This window comes from Triturus cristatus, chromosome 3_1 (assembly GCF_964204655.1).
Source record: "Triturus cristatus chromosome 3_1, aTriCri1.1, whole genome shotgun sequence".
Classification (NCBI taxonomy): Eukaryota; Metazoa; Chordata; class Amphibia; order Caudata; family Salamandridae; genus Triturus; species Triturus cristatus.
In genome coordinates, this window is record NC_140583.1 from 16,282,606 (window position 1) to 16,305,229 (window position 22,624).

The 22,624-nt window shown below is 48.7% G+C and overlaps 1 protein-coding gene across 23 annotated transcripts in view; it reads right to left on the reverse strand.

The window, feature by feature from the left end:
- The window catches only part of MADD (MAP kinase activating death domain), a 987,832-nt gene that overhangs the window by 624,787 nt on the left and 340,421 nt on the right, over positions 1-22,624 (reverse strand). For 19 of the 23 annotated variants that reach the window (XM_085646564.1, XM_085646573.1, XM_085646571.1 and 16 more), the window contains 2 exons: positions 10,748-10,807; positions 10,194-10,305 (listed from right to left, as the gene is read on the reverse strand). In XM_085646564.1, the coding sequence (XP_085502690.1) occupies positions 10,194-10,305; positions 10,748-10,807 (172 nt within the window). The remainder of the gene's footprint in view (positions 1-10,193; positions 10,306-10,747; positions 10,808-22,624) is intronic. The other 4 variants (XM_085646575.1, XM_085646561.1, XM_085646574.1 and 1 more) reach the window with 1 other exon arrangement.

Sequence of the window (22,624 nt, forward strand, 5' to 3'; positions counted from 1 at the left end):
ATATATATAGGTAAAATACCTTCCAAGGCGCGCAGGTGCAGACACCGGGCTCGTCAGCCAAAGTCGCTCGAATGAGCTATTAGTAATTTACGTAAATGGGTCGCGACACTGCTCGTCATGCTGCAAATAACCCCAAAGGATTCTGGATAGTGTAGTGGCTACGGTGAGTACGCCTACGCCACGAGTATATAGAAATATAATGCCATCCCTGGACACGTGTTTCGAGGTAATTGCCTCTCGTCAGCAGGGAGCAGGTAGGTATGCGGGGTGCCGATGACTGCCATATATATAGGTAAAATACCTTCCAAGGCGCGCAGGTGCAGACACCGGGCTCGTCAGCCAAAGTCGCTCGAATGAGCTATTAGTAATTTACGTAAATGGGTCGCGACACTGCTCGTCATGCTGCAAATAACCCCAAAGGATTCTGGATAGTGTAGTGGCTACGGTGAGTACGCCTACGCCACGAGTATATAGAAATATAATGCCATCCCTGGACACGTGTTTCGAGGTAATTGCCTCTCGTCAGCAGGGAGCAGGTAGGTATGCGGGGTGCCGATGACTGCCATATATATAGGTAAAATACCTTCCAAGGCGCGCAGGTGCAGACACCGGGCTCGTCAGCCAAAGTCGCTCGAATGAGCTATTAGTAATTTACGTAAATGGGTCGCGACACTGCTCGTCATGCTGCAAATAACCCCAAAGGATTCTGGATAATGTAGTGGCTACGGTGAGTACGCCTACGCCACGAGTATATAGAAATATAATGCCATCCCTGGACACGTGTTTCGAGGTAATTGCCTCTCGTCAGCAGGGAGCAGGTAGGTATGCGGGGTGCCGATGACTGCCATATATATAGGTAAAATACCTTCCAAGGCGCGCAGGTGCAGACACCGGGCTCGTCAGCCAAAGTCGCTCGAATGAGCTATTAGTAATTTACGTAAATGGGTCGCGACACTGCTCGTCATGCTGCAAATAACCCCAAAGGATTCTGGATAGTGTAGTGGCTACGGTGAGTACGCCTACGCCACGAGTATATAGAAATATAATGCCATCCCTGGACACGTGTTTCGAGGTAATTGCCTCTCGTCAGCAGGGAGCAGGTAGGTATGCGGGGTGCCGATGACTGCCATATATATAGGTAAAATACCTTCCAAGGCGCGCAGGTGCAGACACCGGGCTCGTCAGCCAAAGTCGCTCGAATGAGCTATTAGTAATTTACGTAAATGGGTCGCGACACTGCTCGTCATGCATGCCTCGCCTCCATGTTGTCGCATCGCATCAAAGATGGCATTTTGTCGCATCGCACCGGATCGTCACCTCGCATCGAGGTGCCATCTTGTCGCATCGTCACCGGGCCGCAGTAAGAAACGACGCATCAACTCCCCACACAGTAAAGAAGCGACGCATCACCTCCCCTGCGCTGCAGTAAGGAACCAACGCATCCACTTCCCTGAGTGTAAGGAACGGCGCATCAACTTCCCTGCGACCCTTTTGTTTGTATTGCATGATGCATCCCAAGTACTTTGAGAGTAAAGTGTTGCATGTACCATCTGCATTGAACTAAGCTATTTCTACCATTTTAAAGTCATATTTTTATTACAGTACTGTGGATGTTTTGTTGTTTGATCTTGTGTTAAGTCTAGTAAAGATTACTTATTTTTCTAAACTGATGTCGTGTCCATTTGCAGGGCTTTCACTCTATTACTGTCTGTGTTCACAAATGCTTTACACACTGACAGATAAGCCTGTCTGCTCGTGCCAAGCTACCAAGGGGGTGAGTTGGGGTTATCCAGGAGTGTACCCCCCTTTCCCTGATAGAAGCAAGGGCCCCTACTTGGTCAAAGGTATCTACCTCTGCCAACTAGAGACCGCCATTTCTAACAACCCTCAGTTGCCAGCCGTTGCTGCATTCCTCGATGCCACCAAGGCGTTCGATTCCCTCGAATGGCCATTTTTTACTGTTCTGCCCAGACTTGGTTTCAGCCCCAATTTCATCAAGCTAATCAGTCTGCTCTATACTAAGAGCACGGCTCGTTTAAGAGCTAACGGCCTGCTTTCAGAGCCTCTCCCTATAACACGTGGAACCAGGTAGGGATTCCCCCTCTCACCACTGCTTTTTGCAGTGGCGATGGAGCCCCTAGCAGCTAGAATACATCAACACCACACTCCTCGTGGGCTGGGGTTCACAGACAGAAGTCTCATCATCTCAATGTATGCAGATGATATTATATTATACATCCGTAAAGCAGATGAGAATTTAAACCCGGTGCTGCGGGAAGTCCTAAAATTTGGTGGAACGTCTAGCATGATGGTAAACTGGTCTAAATCCTCACTCCTGCCCTTAACGGACGCCAAACTAAGTACCGAACTAGAATTCCCGCTTACATGGGCTGATGGCGCGGTACAATACCTGGGTATGTGGCTGAGCAGAGAAATGCAGGAAACCGGGCGCATTAATTATGGGAGGCTCCTGGACTGGCTGTCAACATTCTGGTCATCCTTGCCCCTATCTTTGGCCGGGAGAATAGCCATAACGAAAATGATTGTTCATCCCAAATTCCTGTATTTATTCTCAAATATCCCCATTCCTCTAACTGAAGCTTTCTTTAGATCCCTCCGATCCATTGTAATAGCCTTATTGTGGGCTGGGAAGCAGCTGCGGGTGGGTTGGAAACTACTAACATGTCCACTCGCTCGGGGAGGACTGGGGGCTCCTGATTTTGAACTCTATGCCTTATGAGAACAAGCACAATATCTCAATTTCTGGGTGCATCCCACCCCATTTTAACCACACGTAGCAATCGAGAAAGACATGGCAGATCCTATCTGCCTACATGTTGCATTATACAAGTCATATCATAGGACAACCGGAGAAGTGAATACAGTCGAGACACTATGCTGGGCTTGGGAGGGCCTTAGGAAACGCGTTGAGACACCATTTCTATAAGCGCCCTCCACTCCACTTGCACATCAACCACTCTTCCCACGCCCCCGTTCCAATGTGTCTCTACCCGCAGGACAAATTTCTGGAAACACCGCAGAGCCAAGAAGGCACGCAAGCACCTCTGTTAGAATTGCTCCTGTATTATCAACTCAGAGCCACCTGTAGAACATTATACCCCTCCTTCCCAACGGTTCGCACCATAATGATGACGCACGAGCAAATACTCATCACTGCATCTCCCTGTAAATCGATCACCAGATTATACAACCAAACGCAATCAAATACCCCCTTTCCCGCCCCGAAGACCCTGGCGCAGTGGAGGGCGGATCTGGGCGGATTACCTACAGATGACAAATGGTCATTCTGCTGCTCCCAGCTTACCCAGGCTGTACCGCACTCCCCTGCAACTACAGAAAATAGGACTACGACCTGACACGATTTGCTGGAAATGCAAGCAAGTTGATGCCTCCTTTTTACATGTTGCGTGGATGTGCCCATCCCTAGCCAAGTTCTGGGAGGAGGTATATGCAACTATACACATGGTCACAGGGGGTCTCATTGAAATGCACACCACTAGTAGCACTGATGGGATACGTAGGGGAAGTCCCTCCTGAGAAACGCCGATTGGCTGCTACGATGCTTCTCCTTGCTAAACGTAGACAGGCTATGCACTGGGGAGCCCCTATGGCCCCCAAAATAACTAACTGGGTGCAGGACATTGCTTACTGCCAGGAACAACTAGCTGCGTCCTAGGCCCACAGGCCCACGGCATCCAGTCTGAAAGATATCTGGGAGCCATTTGTGAGCTGGATTAGAAGGAGGGATGAGGTATTGCACGACGCTACTACATTAGCCACAGTCTCACATTCGCTAACTTCCCATCCGCCAATTGATACACACTTCTGAACACGCAGCTCTTGCAGGTGCAATGCATCCATATTCGTTCATCCCTCTGCCAAAAGAATATCGTTAAATGTTTATATGTGTTAGGGCAATGCCCGACAAGGTTCTTTAGGTCCTAGAGATTACCCCAAGATATTGTAATCATGTACCTGTTTCAATCGTATTTAATGCATAGGAAGCTAGAGGTGAAGTCATTCTATGGGTTGTAAATTAGCAAAATCTGTATTAGATGTCTACTGTTTTATAACAGTGTAAACTTGTGATGGAACTACATAGTGCTACACTGCCAAAAAAATGTTACATTGATATGTCTGAAAATAACAATTAAAAAAAAAGAAAAGAAAAGATGGATATACATTTCTGGGTAAGGCTGAGGTAGCCAAATTCTAAAAGCTCAGAGGCCAGGTCACAAGGTTCAGCTGTCTGGGATTCAGATGCCTCACTCGACTTTGCCTCGGTCTCTCGTGAGAGCTGACAGGCAGCTCCAAGTGAGTGGAGTATCAGGGTTGCCTGGCACGGGTTGGGGCTACCAGAATGAAGGTTAACAATGTTTTCCTCAGGTTCCCCACCACCTAGGAAAGCAGTGGGAAAGGTAAAAAAAAGTGTAGGCAAATATCCCTGGCCAACTCATCCATAGAGCACTGCCCAGGGGCTGTCCATGTGGGTACCTTGAGGAAAAGTTTGGACAGTCTGCATTTGAAGTGTCAAACCGGTCTATATGTGGGGTGCGCACACGTTGGATGAATCTGGGTAGGACTTCAGGGTGGAGGTCCCACAAGTGGACTCGTTGAAGCATCTTATCTGCAAAGTCATTGTCTTCCACCAGGCGATGCTCTCCCATGAGGTGAATGTTGTGGGAAAGCGCCCAATGCCAAATGTTCTGGGCTAACTGAGAATTAGGGGCAGGGTGGCTGCCTGCTTCTGTAAGTTGCATGTAGCGTTCAGGAAGAGTGATAAGGACTACTTATTACAAGTCTTTTGACTTGTAATAAGGTTTTGAGAGTTAAGTGAATGGCTAGCAGCTCCAGGTAGGATCTATCAAGTTGTTGAGATGTGCGCCCCACCCTGTGAGCCATGCACGTGAGGTGATGGTCGCTTGTGGTACAAGGTCTACAAAAGGCCTGTCTTGCAACAAGTTATTGGTATTCTACCATTGCAAAGAGCAGCGCGCATTGGCCTGTACCATCATCAGCTCTTTCTATTGACCCTCTGCCTAGGACCACTGAATCATAAGAGACTCTTGGATGGGGCGAATATGAGGCCTTGCATGTGGAACAACGGCGATGCACAAGGCCACCATCCCTCTAAGGTGCATGACAGTCCGCACTGTAAGCCAACGCTTGGGCTGTGAAAGACGTGCCAGCTGCTGAACGTCTGCAACTCTCTGGTGGTTGGTTTAGGCTTTCCCTGTGACTGTGGACAATACTGGCCCCAAGGCTGGATCTCCAGAGGATGCAGGTGGGACTTTGAGGCATTCGTGTTTAACCCTAGGCTTCGAAACAATGACACCACTGTTTTGCGTGTGCTAGCTGGATGCTGCTCTTGATCAGCCAGTCGTCGAGGCGGGGATATATAAGAAAGCCCTTACTTTGCAAATGCATAGCCACCACTGTTAGGGGACTTTGTAGACGCCCTTTGAGTTGTAGCTATCCTAAAAGGAAGTACTTTAAATTGGCAGCCTTGACCCCTTACCAACAAAGATAAGGTACCATTGATGAGCAGGGTGGATTGGGCATATGCAAATAGGCATCTTTGATATGAACGCTTGAATTCACCTTGTTAAAGGGGCGCTGATGACATCCTGCAGAGTTGTCATGCAAAAGTGTTCTGATAGGAGGTAGACGTAGAAGGTTCTTCATCGAGGATCTGCTCGAGAGAGCCACCCTTCTTGGGGATGGGAAAGTAGAGAGAGTAGACTACTCCCTTGGTATTGCGGAGGCACTCTCTGACACCCTTCTGTAGGAGGGATATGTATTCTTTGCTGAAAGCATGGATACTGGGTGGAAAGTTTGTAGGGGTGATGTAGTTTGAGGTAATAGCCATATTAGATCACCACTGGGGCCCACTTGTCGAATGTGAGAGTGATATAGCGATACGGAGTGGGGCGGAATGGATCCACCACATCACTCCACTGTGGCACTGGCTATTCTGGCGAGACAACCAGTAAGAGACCCCATGGAGACCTGGAATGATTCTGTGTCTCATCTTCTACCATCAGCCCAGAGATGAGCTGACGCAAGTGGGTGCAACCCCCTTAAAAATAATAATAATAATTAAAAAAAAAAATCTTAGCCCCATCACGGAAGATGGAATTTGTCAATGTTAAGAAGCTGTATGGAGTCAGGTCCAACATTTGAAGTACCCAGGACAGGTGCAGGAAAGGTCCTGGGAGGTTAACGCCAGTGGAGCAGACTTATGAATCTTCACAGTGACCCAGGCCTTGACACCAGTCATACCAACCCACATTCCAAAACTACGTGCTGGGTAGCCTGTCTGCGGGGTGAATGCCATACAGAACCTGTTCACTCTTCTTTTGACTCACTTCACCCTCACTTTCTTCATCGGTTGAACATTCTTTTCCACTCCCATCCCTCCATACTTTACTCAAACTCGTTTTTTATTCAAGAATCTCTGAAATGTGTAGTTCTGCAGAGACACAGCATGGCACGCAAATGTGTTCCCTCATCAGTAGGGAAAGAATACTTAACTGGATTACTGCAAATTGAGATTTGCATAAATGGTTATCTGTGGTGTAATGTAATAGTTGTGCACTGAATCCTCAGCACACACGCGGCCAAGATCTTGGAATTGCTGGACGTCGCAGCACCATATCTCCTCTTCCTCACAGAAACATGGCTGACCACAGCTTCAATGCCAGTCATCACAACTGCCATCCCCACCGGATACAAGATCACCAGGCAAGACCACCTAAACAGGCTCAAAGGACACCTTCAACTACACCACTCCTCCCGAGGCCAGAACAAAAGACATGGACCACCTTCACTTTAAATTACAAATCACAGCCAACTTCACCCTAGGTGGAAGCCGGGTCTAACGCCGTCCTGGGCCCTGAGCAAACTTCGCTAGCAACATTACGGACATCATGCCCCCCACCACCAGTTCTCCACTCCAGTGCATTCAATCTCCTAGCAGACCTCAATTTCTATCTAGAAGACTAGACTGACACCAAGTCAGCTGCCCTATTAGACAGCCTCGGAAACCTGGGATGAGCCTAAAGTGTTAGAGACCACACGCGCTGCCAGACACATCCTAGATCCAGTCTTGACATCATTCAACAAAATAATTAGCAATAAAACAAGAGCAGTCAACTGGACTGACCACACCATAGTCAGCTTCACAATTAGCATCCAACCACACAGAAAACCTCCCGTAGCCGTCCCAGCACGGTAACACGGGAACAACCTAATAGAGGTGGTTTGCACGATTGGCCTCTAGAAGAACAAATCGGAAGCCAGGGGCCTTCAGGCACGTGCCAACGAAAACTTCAACAAGTGGATCACCAACCAATCAATCAATAAGGGATTTATAGAGCGCGCTACTCAACCGTAAGGGTCTCTAGCCTGCTGTATTGGAGGAAGCTTTGCCATTGTACTCTCTCGGCGATCGAGACTACTGAATCACGGTCCATTAATAATGTCCTAAATAACGTAGATATCTATCTTACGAATTTGATGACTTCATGAAGATTTTTCTGGATGGAACTTTGATATTATCATCTCTCTTCTACCCTCCTTTACTCATGAAGATATTTTGATTTATATACAGTGCCCTGAAGAAGTCCTGTATCAGGACAAAACGTGTCGGCTATGTTGTGTCTCTATGTCAACATTATATGGAATAAAGAGATAAAATCAAAGAACTTTCATCGCTTTTATCGACTGGACTTTGACCTTATAATTGTTCCAATTCATTTGCTTGTTGCGGCGTGGTGCACCCGTGCTTCTGTTCTAAAATCATAGAGTTCCTGTAGGAACAAGCACTGTGATGGTGGGTGCGGATCGGTGTGCACACATACCCTCAAAAGTATAAAAGGGATAAAAATTTGGGAGTAATATTCAATTAGGTGCTGGTAGTTAAAAGGCTCCAGTGTCATTTTCGTATTTGTTTTGGTCTCAAGGCAAACACTCTGGCCCCCACGAAACAAAGAAACAAAAATACCTGGAACACAAGCAACTGGTACACAGAAGACCTCAGAATGACCAAGCAACACTGCAAACAACTGGAATAGAATTGGAGAGCAAACAAAGGGGAAGTGGAAAAATATGCTCTCAAAGCTGCCCAGAGAAGGTACAACCAGTTAATTCGAGAAACTAAGAGGAAGACTCTAGTTGAAAAAAACACCAGCTTCAACAGCAGCAAAGAAATCTTCACTATCGTCACAGACTTCACCACACCCACAGTTATCACTGGAAAGATCAACCCATCACAAGGTCTGTGCAACAACCTCTCTAACTACTTTGCAGCAAAATCATACCATATACAGTCACTTTGGACTGCAACTGGACCTCTTCACTCTCTTCAAAAGTCTCCCAGCGACAACACAATCACCACAAGACACCATCAGCACAGAGGAATTCACAATCACAAAGAACTTGCATTTCGGGTCCCCACCAGAGCCCCGCCCCATCACGCCTTTGACAAAGGAGCGATCCCTATCAGTGAGCCCTTCACCCTCATCCTCAACAATAGCATCCGTACAGCCACCTTTCCGGAACCTTTGAAACACGCAGCTATAAACGCCCTCCTAAAGAAATTCTCAGCCGAACCGACTGAACTCGCCAACTAGCAACCAACACCCTCCTTCGCTACCCAGCTAAGGTCTTGGAAAAAGTCATCAACAAGTACCTCTCCGACCAACTCGCCAAACACCAGCTTTTCAATGCCACACTCAGTATTTAGACCCAACTACAGCATGGGAACCGCCCTCAAAGCTGCAACTGATGACAGGGGGGAAACTGCTGCCCTCATACACCTAGATCTATCAGTAACACCATCTACCATCCCATTTCAAGCTGATGACTCGACGAAGCAAGCATCCAGGGAAGTGCACTCAAATGGATCTGCTCCTTCCTCACTGGAACCGTCAACATGCCGTCTTACTCCTCTGAAGCACAAGAACTAATCTGCAGAGTCCCGCAGGCCCGACACTCTTCACCATCTACATGACTCCACTGGCCAACGTCATAAGGCTTCACACAAACATCCTCACATATGCTGATGACATGCAACTGATACTGTCCCACGCACACAAAACCAGGAACAAGTTCACCACATGTATGACCGAAGTAGTCACTAGGATGAACCAAACTGCCTTAAACTGAACTCAAGCAAGACTTAAGTGGTGGTATTGAGGAAAAACACCTCGCCAGGAGCCTCCCACAGACCTAAAGCCCACCCCAGGCCTTGCTCACATGCAAGAAACCTAGGAATTATCAGACAACAAACTTGACATGGCTACCAAGTCTATGCTGCGGCCTTTGACTGCATCAAAACGCTAAGGATGCTGAAGAAAATCTTTAAAAGGATACAAGACAACACCAGCAAACGATCACCCAGAAGACTAGACTATGAGAATTCAGTGTACGCAGGCACAACCAACCAGCTCAAAATGAGAATGCGAACCATCCAAAACGCAGCAGCCAGACTAGTCCTCAATCTCCCATACTGAGCCCACCTAACATTACACCTTAGGGAACTCCACTGGCTTCCAAATACACAAGCGTGCACACTTCACACTCCTCACCCACACCTAGTAAAGCACTCCGCAACACAGGCCCTGCCTACCTGAATATCTGCATTAATGTTCACCAACTTGCAAGACATCTCCCTTCTGCCAGGCTGTCATTAGCACACACCCCACACACACACACAAACTGAGCAGGGGGCCAGGCCTTCTCAGACCTGGCCACTAAAGCCTGGAACGACCTCCCACAACACATCAGAGCCTCCACCTCCTCTCTTCTTGACTTTAGCAAGAAGCTGAAGATCTCGCCCATCGAGTAAGACCCCAAGGCTTGCCTCATACACTGGCTAAACAGTGCCCTGAAACCCCCAGGGGTGATTAGAGCGCTATACAGTTACCAATCACATAACATATGTCATCGGACAGTCTTACAGCAAGCACACTTTTGCCGTTATCCATCTTGCAAAGTGTCATCCATATTGATTCCCTCAGAGGACTAGAAGTCTTTTAATTCTTAGTCAACCCTTAGCCTCTATTCAAAGGTAACAGTGGAGCATTCAGTGGCAGTATGAATTTTATCTAGGACTCTGAGAAGTCTCAAGGGATTTACCTCCCAATGTGAACCACTCAAGACCTTCATACCTGGAGTTGTTGCTTCGTCCCTGGGGCGATGGGGACTCCCTCTTCACTGTCGGACTGTGCTTAATAACTGAAGACTTCTGATCCACAAGTGCTCGCTTGTTGATTGCAGATACTTCCAAAATGGATCAAAAAGAGAAAAAAAAAGGAAGAGTAGAACATGTTTCATAGCGTGAAGAGGCAATGTGCTAATATCACAGAAAAGACAACAAACTCAGGAAACTTCACAAACTCTAGAACACACAGGGGAAGCAAAACATCCCAGTAAAAGCAGCTTGGATGTCAACAGCATCTCTGGAAACTAGCGGAAACAGTAATGGAAGGAGGAAGACACCGGGAGGTGTGAATGAAGAAATGGAGAGTAAGGCGAAGAAAGAACAGAAACAAAGATGAGATTAAGGAAAATAAGAAATTGGCCTGAATGAAGAAGCATGAAAGCAACCCATAGCACAAGTACACTGCATCATGGGGTGGACACAGACCATGTGACACTGCTTGGTAACGAACGCTGGGAGTAGGGTGATGGCATGCAGAGAGCATGTCGCGAGGACACCCACCTTCACTGGCAGTCGGGCCGGCGTCAGCCATAATCTCCATTATAGTATTTAGCCCAAATACTAATACACAAAATTCAGAATTAGTGTGGAGCAATCTTCCCAATCTTTTATTCCACCCTCTTACACTTCCACCCGAGCCCAGCCCACTACCACCCGCATTTGCCCACCTGTGAAGCATGCTGTAAGTGCGAGATTGATGACCTTTAGGGCGATGCGGAGGACCTACTTCGAAAAGACAACCTGCTAGTGTTGCTGGTCCCTCTTCAAACACAATCATGCACTAGACCGCTCTTTCTGCCAAGTACACACATTTTGGCTGCCTCCCTCTGTAGGCCAAGGGACAGTTGTGTCACTTGTTCGGCCATATAGTTCAACATTTATTTCCCCTAATGTTACACAAAGATGTCTCAGCTCATTTCTTGCAATGTTATATGAAGATTTGTTGTCTCAGTCAGACAAGCATGCACTGGATGGAGTCTCTTTGTCAACTAATGGCACATCTTCTCTAGCCTTTAATAATACAAATCTTACGCCCCAAACTGTTCGATGGCTGAAGCCTGCAGTAGCATGCTCCCTCCTCCTGTAACCCAAAAAAACAAGTCTACCATAAAATACCAATGCATGCACATGGCTTCCACTTCGATGGACGGGACAACTCAAGAGCAGGTGCATCCATAATGTGACCCAAGGGGAGACTGGCCCTCTATTTCAGTAACCTAAGCAAGTGCACATAGACTATTCCATGGAGAGCCTTATGCACAATAGCTTCACTCATCCTACGACCAAAGCAAGAAGTGAGTAAAGCTTGCACAGACCTATCCATTCCATGAACGAGTGTACACGGATATAAACCTTGCAAAATACGGCTATATTGACACACCCTCCAGAGGACTAAGCATGCATAGGCTCCCCTTTGTAACTCAAATATCAATAAGCAGTTCCTTTGGTGACATCTCCACCCTGTAACGCAGGGATACATTGCCTATGCCATACAGTGAGCCCTCATGGACTCCTATTGCTTCACCCCAGTGTACATTGGTTGATCCTTTCAGTAGCCAAAGAATTCACAGCAGGTCCTGTCTCATCCATTCAATGGAGAAATCATTCTCTTTCTCGCTTAAAGAAACAATCAGGCACGGACTCTTTCCCTATGTGACGTGGCATAGTGTGTTCTCCTATTCAACAATCCAAGCATACACTTTCACTCCCGCTCTGTGACCAAAGCATGCAGGGCACCTTTTATTCAAGGGCCCACTTCCAGGACCCAAGAATGAACGGTCTAGTCCAGGCATTGTTATGCCCTTGCTGTGGAAGAAGAAAGCCAGGTTTCTCTCATTCCCAGGTCTCCCATTCTGTAACTGCATCTTCAAAAACTCTACTGCTATGAACCAAAAGTGCTCTTCGGTCACTCTAGCTTGTCACAAACATGCATTGTCTCAACCCCTCCATGACCCAAGTGTGCCCTGAATGACGTTATGATGGCTGGAGTTCGCTCTAGATTCCCAAGCCATACCACAGCATGTACCCCCTTGAGAATAAAAACATCTTAATTGGCCCCTCTGACCTTCATAAACTCAGCACACGTACATTGTCCTCTGCCTAACCCAATACATATCTGCATTGACATCGCACTCCCAAAATACATGATCTAGTAAATGGAACACCAGGTGGAAAAGCAAAAGTAACAGATGAAAAAAAGGAAACGAGGTAAAGGGAAAGAAGTGAAAGAGTGGATAGGATGAAGGGCCTCCCCCCCCCTTTACTGTTTCCGTGCAGACTGCATGGAAGAGCTCTCTACAGCTACCTCAGGTGTGGAGCGACTAAACTCCCTCCACTCAATCAAAAAGATCGGAACAAGAGGCACAACCAAACAAGACCTTTGACACATCATTGCGGCAAGGTCAAAGGTCAGTAGTGGTCTTACCAACCTTCGTCCGACTCCCTTTCCACGTCAACATTAAAGAATTCTTGAGTCCGCATGAGAAGGTGAAGATGGAAATAGGAGAGAAATGGCAAATGAAAGCAATGCAGCACAAACAATGGGGGGCTGGGGAGCAATATCAAACAATGGCAAGCAATGGATTTAGTCTGCTCAATGGGATCACAAAAAACCCAGGGAGAAAAATGTGATGAACAGCACCCATGCACTCACAACATCTGACCAGCAAACATAAACCAATGGCGCCCCAGGTCACGCTTCGTGGGGTGAGAATAGGTGAACACAGTTTAATAGTCGGAGCCACAGTCCTTCACAATGTTTTGGACAATTACATTCTACCCCTGCATTTAATGCTACAATCCTAAATTGTGGGCTCCACAATGCGCCAAGAACAAGATGGTGAGAGGCATTGATTGTCTGACACCCCCACTCCACATGACCCTTTCTCCTCAGGGTGTTCTTGATATTGCTTCTTTCTTGTGAGGTGGGCATTAATGTTACAGACTGACATCAGCAGAGTAGATTTTGAAAACATGCCACAAAAGCACAGCAGCACTGTTGAGTAAAATACCCATTCACACTGAAAAAGAAGGAAGCAATATTATTTTTCAATGCTAGGTCTCATAAATTTCATCATTAAATCAAAATTAACTACCAGCCATAACTGGGCTCCTAGATTATTAGTAAATCTATTAAACTACATCACTATTCTGAATCAAATGGAAAAACGTAATAATCTTTACCCAAACCAACAGAGATGAAGGAGGGGCAAAGGACAGAAGCAGCTCTATTTTTGTAACACTGGGAGAAATTAAACGCAGTGGATAGGCTCATTTGGAGGAAAAAAAAGATCCCCTTTAACAGGATCGCTGCTGTATTTGAGAGGGCGGACTGGCGAACCCCAACTCAACGGCTAACTCACACTGAGGACATTTCTGATTCGATGTCAGGACCGGAGGAGAGGATTATCCAGAAGCTTCTGCATTTATTTTCCCCAGCAGCCATATATTACTCAAACTATTTCTCGAGAACCTTAAGGAAAAGAAGAACAAATATCCAACCAATCACGATAAAGTATAGTCCATGAAGTCCTCCTTCAGTGTTCATGCCCCCCTCTTTATTCTCTGCTCCAGCAGCAGCTCAGTTAAGTACTTCTGTCTCATAGTTCTTCCATCACATTTCATAATACTTTTTTTTATTTGTTTACTATCTCGATTGAATTTAGTCATAGGAGTGCTTCGCCCTCTTCTTCCGTAACTAGCTATTGTATCAGAACTGTGCGCAAGCGGTTCTCTAACCGCCTGAGGTTGCCCGCTCTCCTTTCCTCAAAGCTTGCGGGCAAGGCACATGTAGGAAGCAAAAGTCGATGCTGCTGTCTCCTCACCCTGCTTGATATAGGGAGCACAGCGCCGACCGCGACTCATTTTCGCTTGCCATTAGTCTCGGGGGCACCTTCCAGACAAAGAGCTAAAGTCCTGATAAGAGTGTCAATGCAGATTATTTTTCAAATTACTCAATCTATGTCCCGCACAACCCTGGAGTCTGATGCCTATTAGGGTATGTATATTCAACATTAATGTTTACAATTCTCTGCGCAGCTAGCAGAGTGATGCCTGGGTCTGTATGAACAAGGCATTTAAGACATTGATCCAGGGTTGCTGCCCTTGATAAATTAACAGGGAGTAGATTGGCGTTGTTTTACCTCCAATTGATCTATACTTATTTCACTGGTTACCGCGCCCTAAATTGAGCCATTATTATGCAAGAGCCTCAGATACCAGAAACAGAGTGTCAAGAATTCCTGTCATACGAGGGGAGGAAAACGGTAACCAGCGAAAACGGACTACATCTCCCAGGATGCTTAGCGGTTGAGAGGTTATGTAAACAGGAGAGCTGTTACATAACTCAAGGGAAACACGCCCTTATGTAAACAGGAGAGCTGTTACATAACTCAAGGGAAACACGCCCTTATGTAAACAGGAGAGCTGTTACATAACTCAAGGGAAACACGCCCTTATGTAAACAGGAGAGCTGTTACATAACTCAAGGAAAACACGCCCTATAAAGGGAGGAACCGGGAGGTACAAGGCTGTCGGATATTGTGTTTACACCGACGTACCTGCTTCGTGAAGAGCAGTGTTCCGGAGTGGTGCTCCAGTAAGGCAAGAACGGAGGTAGGTCGAGTCGTTACTCCCGGGGCCGTGTCTTGCCCCATCGTCACCTGTGAAGGACCCGGAAGCTCTACCGGTCAACCATTGAGCTTCGCTTTTTGACTCGGCTGAGTCCAAGCGCAGTGGCGCTTTTGCTGGTTGGAGTCATAACTCCCAGCCCGACCAGAGACACAGGGACTGCCAGCTGTAACGCACACCAGGAGGTGTTTGCCGCGTTACAGACTCGGAAGTCCACAGGATCGATCGAGCGGCTGCTCTCGGTTCAGTCTTCTTGCTTGTGATTGGGGTATCGGTGACGCATCCCCAGGAGGTGACTCCGCGTCCCGGTGCAGTCTGAGGAAGAGGTTGAGCGGCTGCTCCCTTCAGGTAGAGACCCCGGCTGGGTGTTTCCCTGACTCCTCGATTCTCCCCAACACTCTTCGTGCCCCTCACAGCCTACCGATTGGCATTGTCGGCCATTTCATTTCTGCCCTCTGTTGGCATACGCCGGGATCGGCGTATATGCAGAGGACGGTTAGGACCATCCGTGCTGTGGGCTGGTAACGTACTTAGCCTGGAGGATTCCAGTGACTATAACTTTTGTTTGTTCTTTGTATTTTATTTGCCTTCATTAAAAGAACTAACCCTTCACAAGTGGTTGCGTCCTCATTGTCGTGTCTGTTAAACGATCCGGAGACGTTCAGGGCGTTACAAAATATCCGACCTTAATAACACTAACTGTCTCCCGGTCGATAACAGACATGGCAACACTTGATGATGTGCTGGCTGCTTTAGCGGCCATGCAAGTTGAAGTGGCTGCCTCTAGGCAAGAAACAGCCGATGTAAAAGCCAGACTGGATGCTATCCAATTGGACCCGCTCACGCCCAGCACCTCCCTCACGAACCAGACCCCTGCGGTAGTAGTGGAAATGCCGGTAGCCATCCCCTTGGCAACACCAGAGAGGTACAGTGGGGATCCTAACACAGTGCAGGTATTCCTCACACAAGTGGCGCTACATTTATCGTGCAAACCAAAGGCGTTCCCCACGAGTCAGGCTCGTGTGGCTTTCCTTATATCCTATTTGGCTGGAAACGCGGCACAATGGGCCGTACCTCTGGTGAGCAGGGACGACCCCCTCTTATGTGATTGGGGTGCTTTTCGCGAGGAATTCCTGAAGGTATTCGACAGAAGGGCTGACTCGTACACGGCGGACCGTGAAATGCTTGAGTTGAGTCAGGGATCCAACGACCTGGTGCAGTATCTCAACGCGTTCCGAAGGCTGGTTGCGGAAACCAAGTGGCCTGTTGCTAAACAGACGGCGCTCTTCCATCAAGGGCTGTGCGATGAGCTCAAGGACGCCGTGGCTCATATTGACCCTCAACCCAAGACATGTGGGGGCCTTATCAACCTGGTATTACGGCTGGAACATAGGCTAAGTGAAAGAAAGGGGGATCATGGGAGAAAAGGAAAATCCCTTCCATCCTATGTGACGGTGGGAAGTCCTGAAACTTCCACCGCATCCAAGGGAGAACCCATGGACATCGGCGCAATACGAGCGAGCCTCACAGCCACGGAGAAAGAGTCACGCCGTAAAAAAGGATTGTGCCTATATTGTGGCAAAAAAGGCCACTACGTACGTGAATGCCCTGCCAAACCGAAGACGTCACGTTATCGGGCCAACCGGTCGGTAACAGCCGTGGTGGACATACCGGCGGAAAACTAGAGGACTCCAAGACCAGAGAAGGGGCATCTCGGAGTCACTCATCCATCCCTTCACTTTCCAACTCGGTCACTAAGGGACAACGACACCTGTTTATCACGGTGCACGTGGGAGTGCATGACCAGTGGATACCCGTTGTGGCCATGGTGGATTCAGGGGCCACTGGCATGTTTATGGACCACAACGAGGCATGCAGGCTAGGGCTAGTGCTTCTTCCCAAAGCAGTACCCGAAGACGTCTATGCGGTAGACGGAAGGCGATTGGTGACGGGGCCCATCGGACAGCACACGGGGGTCCTTCCGATGAGATATGGGAGGAACCATTTGGAACAAATCGATTTTAACATCATCCGAGCGCCCCAATATGGCGTCATATTGGGATTGCCGTGGCTACAGAAACACAACCCCTTTGTGGATTGGCCAACACATCGCATCGAAATGACGTCACCGTATTGCATCCTGCATTGTGGAATAAGAACGGAATCCCTTGACGCAGATGAGAGCGGGAGTCAGACGGTGGCTACAGCGGCAGAAAAAGATGTGGCTCTCCCCCAGGCTTATCACAGTTTTGAGGATGTATTTGATGAGGTGAAGGCGGAAGTGCTACCACCACATAGACAGTTTGACTGCCAGATCGACCTGGTGCCAGGGGCCAGCGTTCCCAGCGGCAGGCTGTATGCCCTGACGGAGCCTGAAAACGTGCATCTCCGGGGGTACCTGGATAAACTCCTCAAGCTAGGATTCATCCGCCCGTCCAAGTCTCCGGCCGCCTCGCCACTCTTCTTCATCCCGAAGGCTAATGGGGAGCTGAGAGCCTGTGTGGACTTTAGGGCATTGAATGCGATAACCATAAAAAATCGGTACCCCTTGCCTCTCATCAGTGTACTTCTGGAACAGGTCAAGAAAGCTCGTATCTACACCAAGTTGGATTTGAAAGGGGCATACCATCTGGTGCGCATGAGGGACGGAGACGAGTGGAAGACCGCCTTTAAGACCAGGTTCGGCCTTTTTGAGTACCTCGTCATGCCGTTCGGTCTGTGCAACGCCCCGGCAGCCTTTCAGTACTTTTTGAATGAGGTATTCAGAGAGGAGTTGGATATCTACGTGGTCGTATATATCGACGACATCCTCATCTATTCGTCCAGTGTGGAGGAGCACGTACACCACGTCAAAGCTGTGCTCCAAAAGCTGAGGGAAAACATGCTGTTTTGTAAACTCAGCAAGTGTGACTTCCACGTCACATCCGTGGAATTCCTCGGAGTGATGCTGAGTCCAGAGGGACAGGAGATGGCAGAACGAAAGATCAAGGCGGTGAAAGAATGGCCGGTGCCCCAAAGCGTGAAGGACGTCCAAAGTTTCATTGGCTTCGCCAACTTTTACAGGCGGTTTATAGATGGATTTTCAGGAGTGGTGGCCCCAATCACACAGCTACTGAGGAAGTCCAAGGAGTTTGTCTGGTCCCCTGAAGCGAACAAAGCCTTTGAGGCCCTGAAAAGCGCCTTTGGTAAGGCGCCGGTGTTGGCTCACCCCGATCCGGATCTCCCCTACGTGGTGGAAGCGGACGCGTCGGATGTGGCGCTGGGGGCTATCTTGTCCCAACGCAACCACGACACAGGGGTGCTTCATCCCGTTGCGTACATGTCCCGCAAACTCAACGACGCCGAACGCAACTACCATATTGCGGAGAAGGAGCTTCTCGCAATCAAGGACGCCTTCACCGAATGGAGGCATTGGTTGATGGGGGCAAGACATGTGGTATCGGTGTACACGGACCATCGGAACCTACAGTTCATGACGGCCACTAGACACCTTTCTCCCAGGCAGCTGCGGTGGATGATCTTCTTTGCGGGGTTCAACTTCCGCATCACATATCGGCCGGGGACGGAAAACCGGAAGGCGGACGCCCTGTCCCGTCAATCTGCAGTTAAGGAACCATTGCCTGCGACCGAGCGTTCCATCATTTCCCCGAGGATGGTATTGGGGGTTATCCAACCGGATACTTTCCTGAGGGGAATAAAGAGAGGGATCAGGTCATTCGCATGGCGGAGGTGGCTCCTCAGTCACAGAGAATGGCAGCTGAAGGACGGGATACCCCTGAAGGGCAGGTGCCTATTGATACCCACGCCTAGGCTAAGGAAACAAGCATTCATCTGGTGCCATGACTCTCCATGCGCAGGTCATTTGGGCTTTGAAAAAACGGTGGCTAGCATGGGACGGCATTTCTGGTGGCCAACCATGAGAGTGGATGTCAGGAGGTGGGGACAGGAGTGTCCTACGTGTGCTACCATGAAGGCCGACCATGGCCGAACCCAAGGGCTCTTACATCCACTTCCGACCCCGGATAGACCATGGGATAGCATATCACTGGACTTCGTGGTGGGCCTACCGGTAGACCAGGGGATGACGGCAATACTGGTGGTGGTGGATTACTTGACGAAAATGGGGCACTTCATCCCCTGCAATAGAGTCCCTACGGCCGGGGAATTGGCGTCACTACTCCTAAAGAATGTGGTACGACTGCATGGATTACCTGGGGTGATCGTGTCGGACCGGGGGTCGCAGTTTACTGCGCAATTCTGGAAGACTTGGTGCACTGCGCTGCATGTTAAGACCGCCCTGTCCACCAGCTACCACCCTCAAACGGACGGCCAAACCGAGCGCCTGAACCAAACGCTCAAACAGTATCTGCGATGTTTTGTGGACCAGGGCAGGGAAGAATGGGTCGACTTGCTATGGGTTGCAGAGATAGCCTATAACAACGCCACTCACAGCTCCACACAGTCATCTCCGTTCTATAGCAACTATGGCCAACATCCCAGGTTCTTGCCATTTCTACATCCGTTCAGAGAGGACAGGATTCCCGCCACAGCGGACAGGGTGGCACACATAAAAGACACGTTGATGCGCTCAAGGGCTGTCCTAATAGAGGCCAAGAGAAGATACAAGGCTGCGGCAGATAGGAAGAGAAGGCCCGGGCCACTGTACCGCACTGGAGACTACGTCTGGATATCCACAAGAAACATGAGGTTTCGAAAGAACAGTGTGTTCCATCCCAAGTACATGGGCCCCTATCGAATTACCAAGTGTATGGGTCCCGTGAACGTGAAGGTGTGCTTGCCCCAGTCATTGCGGATACACCCTGTCTTTCATGTATCATTGCTCAAACCAGCACCCTCCAAGCCGTCTGGGACACCTAGGCCGGTATGCGTGGAGTCGGAGGTGGAGTATGAAGTGTCGGGCATACGGGCGTCCAAATGGCGCAGGGGGAAGCTGTGGTACCTGGTTGCGTGGAAAGGCTATGGCCCGGAGGAGCATTCATGGGAACCGGCTGAAGGGGTTCATGCTCCGCGCTTGGTCTCCTTGTTCCATCGGCGTTTTCCTGCCAGCGCTGGACCCGTGGGGAGCCGCTTAGAGGGAGGATGTACTGTCAAGAATTCCTGTCATACGAGGGGAGGAAAACGGTAACCAGCGAAAACGGACTACATCTCCCAGGATGCTTAGCGGTTGAGAGGTTATGTAAACAGGAGAGCTGTTACATAACTCAAGGGAAACACGCCCTTATGTAAACAGGAGAGCTGTTACATAACTCAAGGGAAACACGCCCTTATGTAAACAGGAGAGCTGTTACATAACTCAAGGGAAACACGCCCTTATGTAAACAGGAGAGCTGTTACATAACTCAAGGAAAACACGCCCTATAAAGGGAGGAACCGGGAGGTACAAGGCTGTCGGATATTGTGTTTACACCGACGTACCTGCTTCGTGAAGAGCAGTGTTCCGGAGTGGTGCTCCAGTAAGGCAAGAACGGAGGTAGGTCGAGTCGTTACTCCCGGGGCCGTGTCTTGCCCCATCGTCACCTGTGAAGGACCCGGAAGCTCTACCGGTCAACCATTGAGCTTCGCTTTTTGACTCGGCTGAGTCCAAGCGCAGTGGCGCTTTTGCTGGTTGGAGTCATAACTCCCAGCCCGACCAGAGACACAGGGACTGCCAGCTGTAACGCACACCAGGAGGTGTTTGCCGCGTTACAGACTCGGAAGTCCACAGGATCGATCGAGCGGCTGCTCTCGGTTCAGTCTTCTTGCTTGTGATTGGGGTATCGGTGACGCATCCCCAGGAGGTGACTCCGCGTCCCGGTGCAGTCTGAGGAAGAGGTTGAGCGGCTGCTCCCTTCAGGTAGAGACCCCGGCTGGGTGTTTCCCTGACTCCTCGATTCTCCCCAACACTCTTCGTGCCCCTCACAGCCTACCGATTGGCATTGTCGGCCATTTCATTTCTGCCCTCTGTTGGCATACGCCGGGATCGGCGTATATGCAGAGGACGGTTAGGACCATCCGTGCTGTGGGCTGGTAACGTACTTAGCCTGGAGGATTCCAGTGACTATAACTTTTGTTTGTTCTTTGTATTTTATTTGCCTTCATTAAAAGAACTAACCCTTCACAAGTGGTTGCGTCCTCATTGTCGTGTCTGTTAAACGATCCGGAGACGTTCAGGGCGTTACACAGAGGGAGACTCCTTACAAGGTTTGGTTTGGGATGACAACTTTTTGAAGCAGTAGATACTTCTATTTATAAGGCAGTAAGTTATGGCTTCCCTTGAGAAGAAACTGGTTTTGCTTGAGAGTGAATCTAAGAAACACCTTTTCTCAAGGGAAGAACTTCCTGGGTCATCTCTAACCACTTCACCTCAGGGGCTTTTAGGGCAATCTCCCTATAAGGCTACTGCCAAATCAAGCATGAACAAGGGATTGACCTTAAAATATTCGCAAAATGAAAGATTTAAACTCCTAGCGAGTTCCTTTACGGGATCTCAGTTTGAGGCCCTGAATATGATGACTCGCGTGAAGATGACCCTTTTGCAGGGATTCCCCATCATTCCACCCAGGATCCTCTGGAAGGGGATAATTCCCCCGATGGTTGAGATGGGGACTCTAAACATGAGAGGCCTTGCTGCCCTTGCACAGATATTCCTTCCATGGAGGATGTCCAGACTAATGATGATCGATCCCCTATGCTGGCCCCCAATGATATTCTCTGTCCATGCTCTTTCTGATTGGGCCCCGGGGATAGGTATCTGCTTACATTGCAGCACAAATTTGTAAAGCCTTGCACAAGGAGATGCTCATTTGCCTCAGGGAAGAATGTCCTGCACTATTTTGGAAGGTAAAGTGGCGTTCACTCCTGGGATCGATACATGTATGGCCACTTTTCTTGCTAAATATACTCGAGACCCAAAGAAGAAAGGCACTGACAGCATGTTAATCTACAGCACGACGAACTCAAGAGTTCTAAGACCTTGGGAATTTTAGAACAGCTAACTGAGCAAGACTAACCGGACAGGGAGAAGCAACAGGTCAAAGGAATGTTCATGACCAATCTAAAAGAAGAGCATTCCCAAGACATTTCCCCAAATTCCATACAGGGTGGAAACTACAGGTACTGAGTACTGCCCTCTTTGATAATAGATTTACCTACAGGAAGTCCCAGGTGCTCACCACGGTCACAACACGTTTGCAATGATCGCCCCCAGAAAGGCGACATGTTGAAGCCTGATAAGCAATAAGGCCTCAAGTGGGTGCTCTCCTGCAAAAATAATCTCCTAATCATGACCAGACATTTACAACCGACGACTCCCAAAGACTGGTAAATCCAGGCCACATCAGACTGGACCCATGCCATCAGATCCAACCCTCCATGAAAGACGTACTCAAAGACCTACCCACATTTGAAAACTGGATCGGAGATGGAGCAAACAACCAGGTTCCGATGAAAAAATCAGACACTCCTGAACTCACACCTAAGCATGCTAGTACACCTATGACCTCAGACTCCCAACACCACTGCAAGCAGCTGGAAAGAAGATGGAGGACCAGCCAAGACAACACTTCCAGAGACACCTACAAATCTGCCCTCAGAAGATACCACACACAGATCAAAGAGGCCAGGAAAGCGGCCCTCGTGATCAAACTGGAATCCCGATGAAAAACAGACAAAGAACTTATCAACATGGTCAACAAATTCACCAACCCAAAGGCCGCCCCCCCCTACACCATGTCCCCCTCACAAATTCTT